This window comes from Mytilus edulis, chromosome 5 (assembly GCF_963676685.1).
Source record: "Mytilus edulis chromosome 5, xbMytEdul2.2, whole genome shotgun sequence".
Taxonomy (NCBI): domain Eukaryota; kingdom Metazoa; phylum Mollusca; class Bivalvia; order Mytilida; family Mytilidae; genus Mytilus; species Mytilus edulis.
Window position 1 is genome coordinate 55,379,927 of NC_092348.1, and position 17,332 is coordinate 55,397,258.

The 17,332-nt window shown below is 31.0% G+C and overlaps 1 protein-coding gene across 1 annotated transcript in view; it reads right to left on the reverse strand.

Annotated features, from left to right (window-relative positions):
* Nucleotides 1–2,985: 2,985 nt before the first annotated feature.
* The window catches only part of LOC139523969 (neuralized-like protein 2), a 220,610-nt gene continuing 206,263 nt past the window's right edge, over nt 2,986–17,332 (reverse strand). Inside the window, exon 3 of the mRNA XM_071318468.1 lies at nt 2,986–4,502. Coding sequence (XP_071174569.1) covers nt 4,387–4,502 — 116 coding nt within the window. The 3' untranslated portion in view covers nt 2,986–4,386. The remainder of the gene's footprint in view (nt 4,503–17,332) is intronic.

Sequence of the window (17,332 nt, forward strand, 5' to 3'; positions counted from 1 at the left end):
GACGGACGCACAGACCAGAAAACATAATGCCCCTCTACTATCGTAGGTGGGGCATAAAAAGACTTCTAATTTTTTATGTTAATTATATATTTTTTAAATTGAAATGTTAAGTATTTGCGAAAATTTTATATTAATTTGAAGTGATTTATATGTGAAAACAGGATGTATATAAAATGTTAGCACTTAATAGATCAATAGAAAAAAAATATACAATGTATATGTATGAAATGTTAGGGAAAAAATCTGTATAATATCTCGTAATGATATCTAAGGCATCAAAGGAGTAGGTCCGGTAAGGCCCCTTTTTGGCCCAAAAATATAACAGTTTTACAAAATTGTTAAAATGTAAATTTTTAGTTACTTTTTGGACAGTTGAATTCTTCTGCTACATAAATATGGGCTGTTTTTGACAATACAATGCACATATATCGGGTTGTAGCACCATTAAGTCATGTTAAATTACTGAAATCTTCAAAATTCTATCATTTTAGTTAAATTTTAGACGGTTTTCGTGTAAAACGAAAGTGGCCGCATTCGTGTTCATCCTTAATATTGCAATGTAAGTTGTATTTTATGATAATACATAACATATATAAAGGTTGTGGATGAACACGGATGCGGCCACTTTCATTTTTGACAAAAACAATCTGAAAAGTGACGTTTTTTGGCATATTTGAGAGATTTTTCATATTTGAGCTTCAATCGGATCGTTTTTAATGACATAATCAGTTAAAATCTTTCACATAAACTAATTGAATCAAGTGAAATAGACACTTAAGTGTTTAAAAAGCGGTCAAAATCTTTCTTCAGATGAAACTGAAATTTGAGGCCAAAATGAGTCCTTACCGGACTATCTAAGGTATAAATTTACATTGAAATGACAAAATAATGCAAAAAATATACAAATCATTCAAACACATACATGTAGCAATAATATTCTAAAACATACATGTATACTAAACATTTATTCATGTATATACTGGCCAAAAAAATCAGTATATTTAATTTTTTATTACATACAATTGCAGTGTACAAATAACAAATGACTGCAATGATAAAACATTTTATATCTCAAAATTTATAAAACAGAGGTTCATATAAGTGAATGTCTAACAATAATCTGAAAATTATTTCATGGAAATGAAAACAATAGAGGTAACTTAGTAACTTAGTAACAGGTAAGATTAAATTATGCCATTTGATTTATAATCATGGCCTGTAAAATAGGTTTATCTTTTAAACAAGTTAATATATCTGTAAGACACAAAAAAATTGTCAAAGTGACCTAAATAGTGCAAACAATATTTTACTTTGCAAGACCACTGTAGTAATGATAGGTTAATAATATTCATTTGTCTATGTACATGGTGTAACTAGACCTCCTGAGAAAAGAACTTAGAAATAAAACTCAATCAAAAATATCCAACTAAAATAAATAGATCACAGTGACCTAGATATTGTTTCACATTATTGCAAAATGAAATAAGACAGACAGTTAAATATTTTTGGAGAAATGAAACTTACTGTAAACCTTACAAAAATTGCTACTTGTATTATACAACTAGAGGCTCTAAAGAGCCTGTGTCGCTCACCTTGGTCTATGTGCATTATTAAACAAAGGACACAGATGGATTCATGACAAAATTGTGTTTTGGTGATGATGATGTGTTTGTTGATCTTACTTTACTAAACATTCTTGCTACTTACAATTTTCTTTATCTTTAATAAACTTGGCCCTTTAGATAAAGAGGAAAATATTTTGTAAAAATTTACGAAAATTTACCAAATTGATGAAAATTGTTAAATAAAGGCAACAGTAGTATACCCCTGTTCAAACTCATAAATCCATGGACAAAAAACAAAATCGGGGTAACAAACTAAAACTGAGGGAAACGCATTTTATTTATTAAAAATATAAAATTGACTATAAAAGGCAATAACTCCTTAAGGGGTCAACTGACCATTTTGGTCATGTTGACTTATTTTTAGATCTTACTTTGCTGAACATTATTGCTGTCTACAGTTTATCTCTATCTATAATAGTATTCAAGATAATAATAAAACTAGAGGATCTAAAGTGCCCACTTCGCTCACCTTGGTCTATGTGAATATTAAACAAAAGGACGCAGATGGATTCATGACAAAATTGTGTTTTGGTGATGGTGATTTGTTTGTACATCTTACTTTACTGAACATTCTTGCTGCTTACAATTATCTCTATCTATAATGAACTTGGCCCAGTAGTTTCAGTGGAAAATGTTAGTAAAAATTTACAAATTTTATGAAAATTGTTAAAAATTTACTAAAAAGGACAATAACTCCTTAGGGGGTCAATTGACCATTTTGGTCATGTTGACTTATTTTTAGATCTTACTTTGCTGTACATTATTGCTGTTTACAGTTTATCTCTATCTATAATAATATTCAAGATAATAACAAACCAGATGCTCCGCAGGGCACAGCTTTATACGACCGCAGAGGTTTAACCCTGAACAGTTGGGGCAAGTATGGACACAACATTCAAGCTGGATTCAGCTCTAAATTTGGATTGTGATTAAATAGATGACACAGCATAGGTTTCTGACACAGAATGAATGTGGTCTAATGAACTTAAATTTTTTTTTTGCCTTTGAGCAATTCACTATGCTGTTGAATATTAATCCTCTCAAAAAAATGTTTGAAGAAATTTTCTTTTTATTTATGAAATCTGAAATGAGAAAAATTGACCCCCCCACAATTTTTTTTCTCACATCCCCCTTTCCCTTATTCCAAAACTGATCTCAATTAAAATTTGTAATGGAGTTAACAATAACTACTCATTTAAATACATCATAAAATATTAAAATGTAAAAAAAAATGCTTGTAATCACTGAATGGTAAAGATTGTTTAAATGTTATTAATTGGTAGTTAAAGTGAATATACATTGTATATTGTATAAAACAATGATTTAAGTTTATTCAGTTACTATTCTCGACAAAGAAAGATAACTCCCAGTTTTCAAAGAATATTTCATAAAAACTGTGCAATTGAAAATTTCTAGCTATTGTGCAATTAGATATTTCTTGCTATTGCGCAATACTGTGCAATTGAAGATTTCTTGCTATTGCACAATACTGTGCAATTGAAGATTTCTTGCTAATGCGCAATACTGTGCAATTGAAAATTTCTTGCTATTGCACAATACTGTGCAATTGAAGATTTCTTACTATTGCGCAATACTGTGCAATTGAAAATTTCTTGCTATTACACAATACTTAATATAATAATGTTGGACCCTGGTTTGGACCAACTTGAAAACTGGGCCCATAATCAAAAATCTAAGTACATGTTTAGATTCAGCATATCAAAGAACTCACAGAATTCAATTTTTGTTAAAATCAAACTAAGTTTAATTTTGGACCCTTTGGACCTTAATGTAGACCAATTTGAAAACAGGACCAAAAATTAAGAATCTGAATACACGGTTAGATTTGGCATATCAAAGAACCCAAATAATTCATTTTTTGATGAAATCAAACAAAAGTTTAATTTTGGACCCTTTTGGCCCCTAATTTGTTGGGAACAAAACTCCCAAAATCAATCCAAACCTTCCTTTTGTGGTCATAAACCTTGTGTTAAAATTTCATAGATTTCTATAAACTAAAGTTATTGTGCAAAAACCAAGAAAAATGCTTATTTGGGACCTGTTTTTTGCCCCTAATTCCTTTGGGCCAGGTGAGCTAAAAAGTAGGTTATTGTAACCAGTGTTGCTGAATAAAGTTGTACAAGGTAAGTAGTGATGAAATATATATAATCATTCATCAGTTTCAGTCATGAACCAAGAGCCAAATGTAGTCAAACACTCTAAATTAACTGTCTGTCACAGTGACTCAAAAGTAGCTGATTTTTAAATACAATTTGTTATGTATCACAGTTCAGAACTTCTGGTGCCTTATATAATTAATACATGTAGGTAGAGTACAGAGAAGAAATGTAGTTAATTTTATTCGAGGGGGGATTTTTCATTGTTTATGCTAATGAGTAGGGTGATTCATTTTGAAATACCTCTCAAAAGTACATTTAAAAAGAATCATGATACATGTTTATCACTCAGAGTGTTACCAACTTAAATCAGTGAGTTTCACAGTTATTCAATCAACTCAAGCAAGAGTGATTTAAACTTGTGTGTCATGTCAATTCTATATTTAAATCACATGAGCATTAAGCAAGATATACATTTATGTACATGTACATCATGTACATATATTCATGTAGAAATGAAATTAACAAAAAAATAATATTAATATAAACAACCAAAATAATCAGATAATGAAAAGGTCATATCTACAAACTTATGAACAATTATGATTATTTAGTCATGGTCATTGGACAAGTTTTTCCTAGCACTATAATTCATAATTGAGGAAATGTTTGAGTTTTGTAGGTAATGGAAGATTAAAAAAGTCTTTCTTGGCAATCAACTGTAAAATTCTATTACGACATGCATTCTGTAATGATGATACTGAAAAAGAAAACAAAATTATTATCATAAAGGCAAAATATTAGTTTTATTTCATTTTTTTGGGTGTACATGTATCTATGCTATTCTTGATTTCTCTAGAAATAAAGAGATGTGGAATGATAGCCAATTAGAACACTATCAATTAGAGACAAAAGGACAAGGATTTATTTAAGCACTTATAAGGCACAATATGGACTTCAACATTGAGAAAAGTTCAATCAGTAAACTATACCGTTAAGTCAGGATAAATATTTTTAGATACTGGTCCAAATGTACAAAAATGGACAATAATAGAATTAATTATAAAGTTTTTAAATGGTCAGTGATGAAAGGTAGTTGTAAATTAAATCAAAGCGCTGTAAGCGCTGAAGGCAGTTTACCAAAAACCAAGGCAACCGTAATTATGAAAACTGTGGCAATGTTGCCTCAACATTAAACATTCATATATAGTGCATTCATGTTTATCTAATGATTTATTTATTAAGGCAAATAATTTATATGTTATCAAGGTTTCAAAAGCAATGCATATATCAATGTATATTTTTTATGGTGAGTCTGCAGTGGTACAAGTTCCCAATGATTGAAGTTGTTCTACTTGGTAGTTAACCTTGGTTTTATTTGACTGCTAGAAGTTCAATTTGACGTAGTATGAACATGTAATAGTATGAATGGACTGGTTTCCCTGGAAAGAAAACTGAGTTTGTGTTCTATAGGACACGAATCAGACAAATGTTCACTACAACAGGGATCAAAGATGAGGTCTGACTGACTTGCCTATAGTAAATAATTTGTTATTTTGTCCCATACATATGAATATATATATAATTTAGGGGTGGGGATCTCAACGGTTTTCAAGTTCTCAAACAGGTCGGGGTAGGCAGAGGATTTAGGGGGCAGGGGGCCCGCCCCCCCCCTTTTTGGGAAAAAATTTGGTTGCTTATATAGGGAATCACTGGAGCGGGCCCCTCTTAGGTCAGTCAGTGGGCCCCACTTATGAAAATTTCTGGATCCGCCACTGGGGGTAGGGTGACCCTAGGGACTTTCCCTACATTTCATTTATTTGTTATATTGTCCCATACATGAATATATATGGTTTAGGGGTGGGGATCTCATTGGTTTCCAAGTTCTCAAACAGGAAGGGTAGGGTGACCCAAGGGACTCCCCCTATATTTCATTTAATTAGTTATATTGATCCATACATGAATATATATTGTTTTGGTGTGGGGATCTCGACCGTTTCCAAGTTCTCAAACAGGAGGGTTGGGATGACCACAGGGACTTCCCTTATATTTCATTTGATTTGTTATATTGTCCCATACATGAGTATATATGGTTTAATAGCGGTAAGGATCTTGACCATTTCCAAGTTCTCAAACAGGAGGGTGAACAGTGACCTCAGGGACTCCCCCTATCTTTCATCTGATTTGTTATATTGTCCCATACATTAATATATATGGTTTAGGGATGGGGATCTCGACCATTTTTAAATTCTAAAACAGGAGGGGTGGGATGACCCCTAGCGACTCTTCCTATATTTCATTTGATTTTTCATATTGTCACAAACATGAATATATATGGTTAAGGGGTGTGGATCTCGACCGTTTCCAAGTTCTCAAACAGGAAGGGGTGGGGTAACTCCAGGGACTCCCCCTATATTTCATTTTTTATTTATTATATTGTCCTATACTTGAATATATATGCAGGGGCGGATTCAGACGGGGGAGGGTTGCGGGCTTGCATTCCCTTAAATTTGCAAAGCATGGGTTGTTCTCAGCTTAATAAAGAAAATTCCGATAATTTTACCTCAATTTTTTTTAGCCTCGCTCTGCTCAGCGAAAATTTAAGTTAGCGCCCCTCCTAACCTAAAATCCTGGATCTGCCCCTCATATGGTTTAGGGGTGGGGAGCTCGACCGTTTCCAAGTTATCAAACAGGAGGGGGTAGGAGTGGCCCAAAGAATGCCACCTATATATCATATGATTTACTTACATTAAGGTATATATAATATAGTTGCATTATTTGCGAAAATAAAGAATGAAACTTTCAGCTACTTTAATTGACCCTTCAAAATAGAGAAAAAACAAATAACCCCTCGAAATTGCAGTAATATGTTTACACTTTAAAAGCATCTCACATGCATTATCATCATTTATCATTTATAAAGAAAATTTAGACTGTGACCATGAACATGTCTATTGTTAGATATACTGTTCCCAGCTGTCACGTTGTATTGGATTTTTAAATTAAAATTTATCAAAAAGTAATTTTTAGTTTCAGAATAAAATATTTTTCTGCTTTTTCTTTCTTTTACATATATCTTTTGGTTTACAATACTAGTGTTTATATTCATTTACCATGCATAGATGTATTTTTTCACCTGCTTGGATTTATTTTGTAAACTAGAACACACCCGTGATATCACGGGTCCGTGACCGAATTAAAGTATACAACTATGCGCAAGCCTTATTTTAGTATTAGTATTGTCATCTGATAAAGTCATGTCGATTATAAGATACCTCAAGTAAGATACACAGTTTTTCTCTGCTTTCAAGTCTTTCTGTTTGAACCCGTTGAACTGGAACTTATCAGTTATTGGTAATATTAATTATTTTGAAAACAAAAGGTCCTGGAATGGAGTATTTTTTAATCAACGGCATTGTCCTATATAAGTTATAAATAAAGTTGAATTCTTTGCTTTGCTGTTTTACGTCATGCCCACTAACAAATTGAAAACTGTACCTATAGGCCTTATTTATAGTCCAGATTTTTAGTATTCGTATTGTTATCTTAGAAAGTCTTACTGATTAAAATACTACAATAGGTAACAATTTGACAATTTAGTAGTGTCAACCCTGTGGTTATGACCCGTGTATATAGCATATTAGTCCTGAATACAACGTTTGGTGGTGCGCCTGCCAGATGCGGAACGTACAGATAAGGTAATAGGTAACAGGTGAATATACTATTGGTTTCGGTAGCGGATTCGACCCGGAACTTCTTAATTATTGGCAATATTAATTACGTGGAAAACAAAAGGGCCTGGAGTGGTGTAATTTTTAATCTACACCTTTGTACTATATTAGTTATATATAAAGTTGAATTCTGTGATTCGTCGTTTTTACGTGATGACGGCTGACAAATTGGACCTCGTAATTTTAGTATTATAGATGATCGTCAAACCCGGAATTACCCTTATCCGCTTCCGGAATCGGATCCGATTTTGTAAAATTTTGTCTTTACGACCGCCATTGTTATGTGTTTACAATGTTGTTTTTGTCAATCAGATACGATTTTACTCGAATTTATACAATATTTGTCGGCGATTTTCTGTATAAAGCTAGCGGTTGAACAAAATGAACATCGCCGTCATGAATAATAATGATAAAAATAAGTTTTTAACTCGTTTAATTGGAGACTTTGGTGAACATGGTGAAAAGGTTTGCAAAGTAATTTCTTATTTTCTTTCAAATGTATAAAGGCGACTACGTCGGGCGTAGCTAGAAACCAACTATCCTAGTCGAAATTCCGCATGCAAAAGTGGAAGGTCTCGGACCACCGCTAATTTGCACACCTGCCTCCAAATTGAAAAGCTACGAAAATTTCTTTTTCTAATTTGAAATTGCCGCCAACAGCATGAACAGTTGAATTATATAATAGACTATTGACGTAGTTGTACTACGTATTGATGACAAACAATATTCCTACGACTTTTGTCATTTGGGAAATCTAAACTGCTTGTCTTCAAAGATTTTCGGCGATTAAATATTTCATACAATTGTTCTTTGACATCTTAGCTAAAAGCACAAGTCATAATGAACTACACAAGGATTTTTAATAAGCACTACTTCCTATGTGTAACTTTAAAACTTTTGGATAAATCGACGATCATTTAAGGTTTTTCCGGTCATTTTTTTTGTAATCCAGAATAAAAAGTATTAAAAAAGTGTTCAATTAGTTACATATAACATAGTAACAAGCTAGATAATAACAATGGCAAGTATTTCAGGATTTATTGGGTAGAACACAAATCTAGGGTGCTCGCATAATGCAGCTTAACTGCATAAAAATTGGTGCTACAAAGTTATGGAGATGTTGAAATCCTTTCATTTTGAAAGATATTGTAAAATAAATGAAAATGTTCTTGATAGTTATAGTATATTTCAGTTAGAAGAGAAAATGTTTGATAAATATAAAAAAGACTGGTGTACAAGAATTTTTTCATATAGTACCGGTTGTAAATTGAGAACATATAAACTTTTTAAACATACTTATAACACTGAGCAATATTTGCTACAGAAAATGCCACAGCGCCGTCGTAGTGCTTTTTCAAAGGTTAGATGTGGTGTAGCACCATTAAAAATTGAAACTGGTCGATATGAAAGGAAAAATCTAGACGAAAGAGTCTGTTTTAACTGCAATATTTTAGAGGATGAAAAACATGTACTTTTAAATTGTCCCTTGTATGAAGATCTAAGACATGCTCTTTTTATTGATATATTGTGTCATAATGATATGTTTTTAAACTTGTCTGATGAAGAAAAAATTATATATATGTTTAAAAATACCAATATTTGTAATATTGTTGCCAAAACCTGCAATAACATTTTAACAAGAAGAAACAGTATTTTATATCATTAACTACTGTATTTGTAGTATTTTATAAAATGAATAAGTATTATTTGTATTTTAATAGTCTCTCATAATTCTTTTAAGAATGGCACATACATGTATTTAATTGTTTACTGTATAATTAATTTTATAATTGCATCTTGTTTTAATCATGTTGTATGTGGTGAGACTTTAATAAACTATTGAATCTGAATCTGAATCACTATGAAATGCTATACATGAATGACTTTTCATTGTCAGTTAATTATGAAAGTGAACTCTTAATAACTGCACTAACGAAGTGTACAATCCCCTGAGGCATTTTCCATGGGAAAAGTATGGAACGCCATGACTGCCTTATATTAATGATCAGAATTATATGCAGTACCCCGTGAGTGATCCGGCAGGGATGATTCCAGGTGTTTTCAAATGGATCCCTTAAACATTAAATTGGGAATTTTTATTCTAATTGGGAATTTTTTAAGCATAAAATCTAAGACGAAATAACATTATTTTCCTGAAAAACATTAAAATGTATATTATTAAGTTTAACCTGTACACTGATGTTCATGTAAGTTGTAACATTTTGAATAATTCTGGTTGGGCTACTGTTATTAAATGAATATCATTGAACATGATGCACTAGTCTATCACCTTAGCTATAGTTACCTAGGCCTATTACAAAAACATATATTTCAGCTAACATAAACCACTGAAAAAAATCATTCATCGGGTATTTTTTCAACAGCAGGTCATCTCTATAAATTTACCTTAATTCAAATTGAACTGGTCAATTGTCGAATTCAGAAAAGCAATTACAAAAGTTCATATACTTAATTGATAAGATATTTAAAGCATTTAAACAAGTGTTCTTTAAATGTTTTTGGATCATCTTCAAAACTTTTGAAATAGTTCAATATTTAAATGATGACATCGTATTTCATGAATAGTCTATCATCAACATTATTTTCAAAAAACAATCAAACTTTTGTCTTTTGAGGAAATAATTTCTGTTACAAAACAAGTTTTCATCATATTATATAACCGGCTCTGCTGGGCGATCTGCGTTTACGAGATCGGCGTCCATTAAACCTTATCCATCAATGTTATATCAAAATTTGAATTTGCTTTTACAAGATCCAATACTCGCATAACATATTAATCAATTGTATTTGGCTGCTAAAATTGTTTCCCATATGTTGACATAATTAAATCGTTGTTACTAAGATGCGATCGTAAACAGAATTCTTATCCGGATTTTAAAACGTTTTGACAACAAACTATGAAAAATTATAGTTACCTTAATCGGTGACAGAAACTTTTCCGGAAATATCGATTTTTATTTTATTTTCCTGAATTGGGAATTCATTTTCATGTACATTTTTTTGGGGCCGCTGTCTAATTTAAGGGCCGCTAAGCGGCCCTAAACTATATAGTGGAATCATCCCTGGTCAGATCATCCATATACAGGAGAAAGAATCCCCACAGAAACAATCAAGATCCATCGTCAAAAGTAACTTTCCAGCTAACGAAAAATATTCAGATATGAAATTTCACGTGACCTCTTACATTGATCCTAACATGGGATATGGAGAAAAACATTGTTAGCAAAAATAACAGAAATCTCCAGACTATAGACAAGCTTGTTTGTGAGAAGAATTAGAACGCCAATAACAACAACGAGAAGAATTCACAGTAAAACAATACTAGTAGTTCCCCATTAATATAATTATATTTCAATTATATATTGACATAATAACGAGTATCGTTTTGTTTTGTTTTTGGACCTTCAATAAAATCAAAGAAGTGCTCAGTAACAAATAGCATTCCTCTTTTATGTGTTGTTGCTATCATCTGGACCTTAACATCTCATGAATATTGTTGACGGCTCATGAATATTATTGAAGGCTGGCCTCATGAATATTAACGTCGGCTGCTATCGACGGCTAGATTCACACTATAAAAGTAGTCATATCATCATTGATAAGTTCAAAGATTAAATTAGTGAAAATTGTTACTGTAACCATAGATGTAATATATCTATGCTGTAACAAATCAGAAAACCACACCATTGTCATTTATCAGCCATTTTTATAGATGAAGATCAATGCATGGAAGTATGAGGCATGGACTTTTGAGGACTGCTCAGAATGTGAATCAGTATGAGACATTGTAAATGCAGTAGCTAATCCAGACCTCTTTTTTTTTAGAACGATGCATTTGAATCAGGACATCTGGGATCCGTCCCTCTAATGTTCATCTTTAAAACAGAGCAGTGCTTTTATTCATTTGTCATGAACTTGTTTTTATCCTATAGGTGGATTTCTGTAATATTTCTTGTTGCACAGTCATAAATTAGACTGTTAATGATCACATCTTTACACTTACATCGCTTGGATGTGTGCTGATTGATACTTTAGTCTTTAAAAATTTAGATTTTTTTATAAGTTGTTATTGACTTTGAACTAGCTGTGAGTAACAGCTGTTAGAACTCAGTAACAGCTGTTAGAATAAAAAAAAAGATTACTATGGTAATATATCTTTAATTGATAAGATCATCATAAATATCTGGAAATTTTCTATGATCTGAAATACCGAAAAAATCACTGACCAGTGAGTTTTGGAATGCATGCTTGCAGACTAGAGTTCTTGAAAATATAGATGGTCCTACAAGAAAACCTGCTGGTCCTCACTATAATGATCTATAATTTCTATTGCAAAAAATAAACCAAAGTCATATATCAGTCCTTTAAAATATTTGATTGGCCAATCTTGCATCGGACCACCACTTTAAAGAGGATTCTGTGCTTGATCACATTATGAATGATTAAATCAGCTTGTATTTAAAATGAAAGAAACTACATGTACATGTTGTTTATACGGAAATTCTATTGGTTATTTCAAAGTTAGTATGAAATAAACAATTATCATGATTATAGATTCATCATATCATTAAATTTATCAAATAAAGGCAACATATAATTGTTTAATTCCACCGAATGTTCCACCTCAGAAAGTTTATTATAATCAGGTATTATATGAAATTTCGACTTGAATGTATAATTTTTGTATACACTGCAGCTGTGCTATTTGCGCAGTCAAATTGCATCGACCGTATAATCATTTCTTATCAGTTTTTTTATGTACAGTCACTGACTGTGCATATCTCCCTTTTTATGATAATAAGCTGGTTCTCGGTTGACTACTACATTTTGTTCATCAGTTTCAGTGAAGCGTAATACAAGTGGATTCCAGTTTTATGTGACCGGTTGGGTTTTATTTATGACGTCATTCCCGGAATTTCTACGTCATTCGCTCCAAATTCAATAATACATTTTTTATAAACTTTATTGAAAAGCACTTTACACCCATATGGGCCAATGGCTTAAAACATGATACATAATATACAGTTTACATATATAAAACAATGAAAATAAACAATGTAGACACTTTGAACTATAATCCTTGTCTTTCTTTAAATCAATATATATATGTACATAGTCTTAAATCTCTGGGAATTTTTCTGTATCTACCAGTTTCTATTAATAAGCAGTGGTCATCATTCGAAATTTAGAAATTAGTTGCCTATATTCAAAGTTTTGAGAAAGTAGGTATGGTTCAAAGTTAAAGCTTTTCTTAATTTTTTTTAAAAAGTTGGAGTTTGCTATTCTCTTGTAAATTTAATATTTTATCATTATATAAATTTTCATAGGAGTTTTCTAAATTTTGTTTGTATATTAGCCTATTAATTTTATCCTTATTTTGGTTAACAATTTCTAAATCATTTTGACTTCTGACATGATTTACATAGGAGTACCAAGAATAAATACCTGCATTATGTAAAGTTTTTGCCAAATTTAGTGTCTCTTTTAGTAAGGGGCTAGTTTCTTCCCTTAATAGTCTATCATGAAAAAGAAGAGTTTGTCTTTTTATAAAGCAATCAATAGGGTAGCTGCCTAATTCAGATCGAGCAGCTATATTACAAGAGCATTTTTTTACTCCTAAAATTAACTTATTAAATTCATTTAGTACTTTATCAGGTGGACTTTTGTCAATGAAATTAAGAGTATCTACTTTTTTTTATTATTTTTATCTCCTTTAATTGAAGCTTTATAAAAGGATGAGTATGCATACATATACCATATTTCACTGTTATAAGTTAATATTGGTCTAACGAGTGAGTTAAATAAATGGTTTGACAATTTTACAGGAGTCTGATGAATCGAATTACAATATGTTTTTATAGAATACATTACTTTCATAGATTTTTTGGCTAACTCTTGTGCTGAATGAATAAGATTTCCATTCTGACTATATAAATGATATTACCAAGAAATTTAAACTTATCCATTTGCTCTAATTTGTCACCATTATAATTAAAAGAATGGTTAAGATTTATCCTATTGTTACTTGTGCTTAAAATCATAGTTTTAGTTTTTTGACAATTTACAGTTAACTGCCATTTATCACAGTATTGAGACAAATGATTTTAACTTGACTGAAGACCCTCTTTAGTTTCAGACATTATCAAAATATCATCAGCAAATAGGAGGCTTCCAATATTTGTCTGTTCTATTTTCAAGGAATCACAGTCATCCTGTTTAAAAATTTGAGGTAGATCATTTATGAAAATATTGAAGAGGGTGGGACTTAAAGAATCCCCTTGTCTTACCCCTCTAGTTACTTCAAACCAGTTAGTGAGTTTATCATTAATCTTAATTGAAGATTTAGTGGTTGAATACATATTTTTTATTACTTGATACATTTTACTGCCAATACCCTGAGACAAAATTTTATATAATAAAGCTGTTCTCCAAATGGAGTCAAATGCTTTACGTAAGTCAACAAAACAAATATATAATGGTTTCTTTTTTAAATTTAAATATTTATTAATCAAAGTTTTAAATACAAATAGACTATCTGTAGTTCTTAATTTAGAAAGAAATCCAAATTGTTCCTGGCTAAATTTGTTTTCCATATATTTAATTATTCTGTTATTTAAAATTGAACTAAATATTTTGGCAATACCATTTATAAGAGATATTCCTCTGTAGTTATTTGGGTCTTTGGAATCTCCCGACTTAAATATTGGCACTAATAGAGAATATTGCCATGTTTCAGGGGAATATCCTGAATGAAGAACAAGGTTATATAATTTTGTGTAGCATTTAATAGTTACTGGACTACAATATTTAATCACCTCATTTACAATGGAGTCTGGTCCAGGGGATTTTTTCATTTTAAGGGCTTTTATAACTTTATTTACTTCTGATACTGTTATTGGACTATCAGTTATTTCATTAAATCTATTTTCACTTTCTTTGTTTTTCAAAAAATGGTTTACAAAAAATGTATCTCATCTTCTGCTTTGTCGCAAGGTTTGTTCCAAAGACATTGCTTTTGAAAATGGTTTGTTAGGTTATCTGATTTCATATCAATTTCTGTGGTATTCATATTATTTCTTATATTTAAGTAGTTTCCAAAATTGTTGAGGGTCTTTAGTTTGAAGATTTGATTAGTTTTTCAATCATTTGTTGTTGATATTGGATTTTTTTCTTTTTACTTGCTTTATTTTAAATATTTTGCAGTTTCAAAAAATTGCTGTTTCAAATTTCTATCAAATGGTTTATGTTTTAGTTTTTTACCTAAATTATTGATCTTACTATTTAAATCTTTTAATTCATTGTCTGACCAAGGGTTCCTTTTTTTTTTTAGTTTTCTTTTGCTTTATTGGAACTTTTATTATACATGTTTTAGAGGCTACATTATCTAGAATTTCTGTTAATGATTTTGAAGCTTCATTTATGCCTTTTTCATTTTTTACAAAGTGGGTGATTTCAAAATTTAAAATCTTATTTTTCACTTCGTCAGAGTTTAATGCTTCATACATCTTACCATTTGACACATCAGTCCATCTGTATGTTGTGAATTTTTTCATATTATTATTATTAAAGTCCTTTTTATTCATATTGTTTTATATCACATTTTAGTTTAAATGAAATCTGTACATGATCCGATAAAACTTTTTAGATCAGAGGTACAAAAATATTCTACTGAGGGCAGGAGATCCTTGCTCAATATTGCATAGTCAACTGTGCTACAGCCATTTTTAGAAAAAATATGTGTGATAACCCAACGAATCTCCTAAATATCTACCATTTAAGATCCTTAGTCTTGAGGATAAACACATGTTCAGTAAATTATTACCTTGTTGGTTTAAAACATCTAAATTATTTCTTTTAATAGGAGAATCTAGATCATAGTCTTGGGGTAACATATCCTGTAAAAATTGGATACTATTATTTTCATTTTTAATGTAGTCAGCTTGTTCCCCAGTTCTAGCATTAAAGTCCCCAATTAGGGCTATATCCCCATATTGTGAAAAATTTGCTATCTCAGCCTCTAGATTAAGTAAATCATCTGCAGTGTGTGTTGAATTTAATGGGGGATGTACACCGCACAGAGATATATATGTGTTCCTGTCCCAAAAAATGTTTATTCAGTTTAAGCCACATTCTATTTGGTGACTGAGAGCCATCCTTTAGATAATCTATTCCTGGATATATTTTTAGTCCATCTCCAGCATATAATAAAAAGATTTTAACTTTTTTGACTAATTTCAAATTTACGTGCCCGGAAGTTGACTGCTTTCCCGAACTTTTGTTAAAGGGGGTTGCACTAATGACAGGACGATTACCCGGATAGTGACAGGACGGTTGACCGGACGACATATAAATAGTCATAACTTTTTTGTTATTCGATAGATTTGTTTAAGATTTGTAGAACTGAAAGATATTAAACTATATTTTATGAAAATTAAAAAAAAAAAAGAGGGGAAATAATTATTTTTGAGCCAAAAAAGTTGACCGGACGGTATTCACACTCGCCGATGTACGCTATATATATATTCAACTGGCCGACACAAGTGTTCATATATCTTTTGTTTTACAATATTTGACCATGAACCTGAGGAATCTGTGAGATTGAATAATATATTACACGAAAATATAAACTTTATAGTAAAAAAAAAAAAAATCTGCAAAAAAAGTTGACCGGACGGTATTCACATTCGACGATGTACGCGTTGATTATATTGAACTGAGCGACAAAAAATGTAAATATTTTTTTTTTGTAAACAATATTTTTTCATAAAACTGAGATATCTGCGAGATAAATAAATATATGATATGAAAATATAAACTTTATGATAAAAAAATTGTTTTTCTTCAAAAAAAAGTTGATCGGACGGAACTAACATTCGCCGATATATGCCTTAATATTATTAAATTGATTGACACAAGTGTTAATATTTATTTTTTTACCATATCTGTCCCTAAAATTGATGAACATTGGAGATGAATAAATATATGATACGAAAAATTAAACTATATATTTAATTTCTTACACACGCAAAAACGACTATCACAACAAGGATCAAGAGCTCTTTCATCACTCTTAAAATGTTTAGATAATCAAAGCAAAGCAACACTGTCTTCTTTATGACAGTATGGTTGGATCGGTACTGAACTGTTCTTCCGAAATATGGGGTTTTCACCGTGCCAACGACATAGAAATTATTCATAACCGTTTTTGTAGGTTTATTTTAGAATTAGGTAAACGTGCTCCTATTAGTTTTCTTTGTGGCGATCTTGGTCATCTACCTATGTATGTTTTGAGAAAACAATTAATCTTAAAATATTGGTTACGTATTGTTATATATAAACCAGCTTTTGTATATGATGTATATAAAATTTTGTATGACGATGCAAATCATGGTAAAATTAATTGGGCATCTAATGTGCGTGATTTTTTATTTAGTCTTGGAATGAACCATATTTGGATTGATCAGAATAATATTGATATATCGTTTGATGTTATAAAGACACGCATTAAAGATCAATATCTACAAGAATGGTCAGCAGATATATGTGACTGTGAGAAATTAAGTGTGTATAGAAGTATAAAGTTTGATTTTTGTCTTGAGAATTATTTTAGCTACATTAATAATATTAACATTCTTACAAAACTACGAAGTGGTACATTAAAACTTAATGTTGAAGTTGGTCGCTTCTCTGATATACCAAGAGAAATGCGTCTTTGTGTATGTTGTAACATGCAATGTGTTGAGAATGAATTCCATTTTGTATTGGTATGTCCAGCATATAGGGCAATTAGAATATTGTTTTTGCCACGCTATTATTGTTCATGGCCTACTATTTTTAA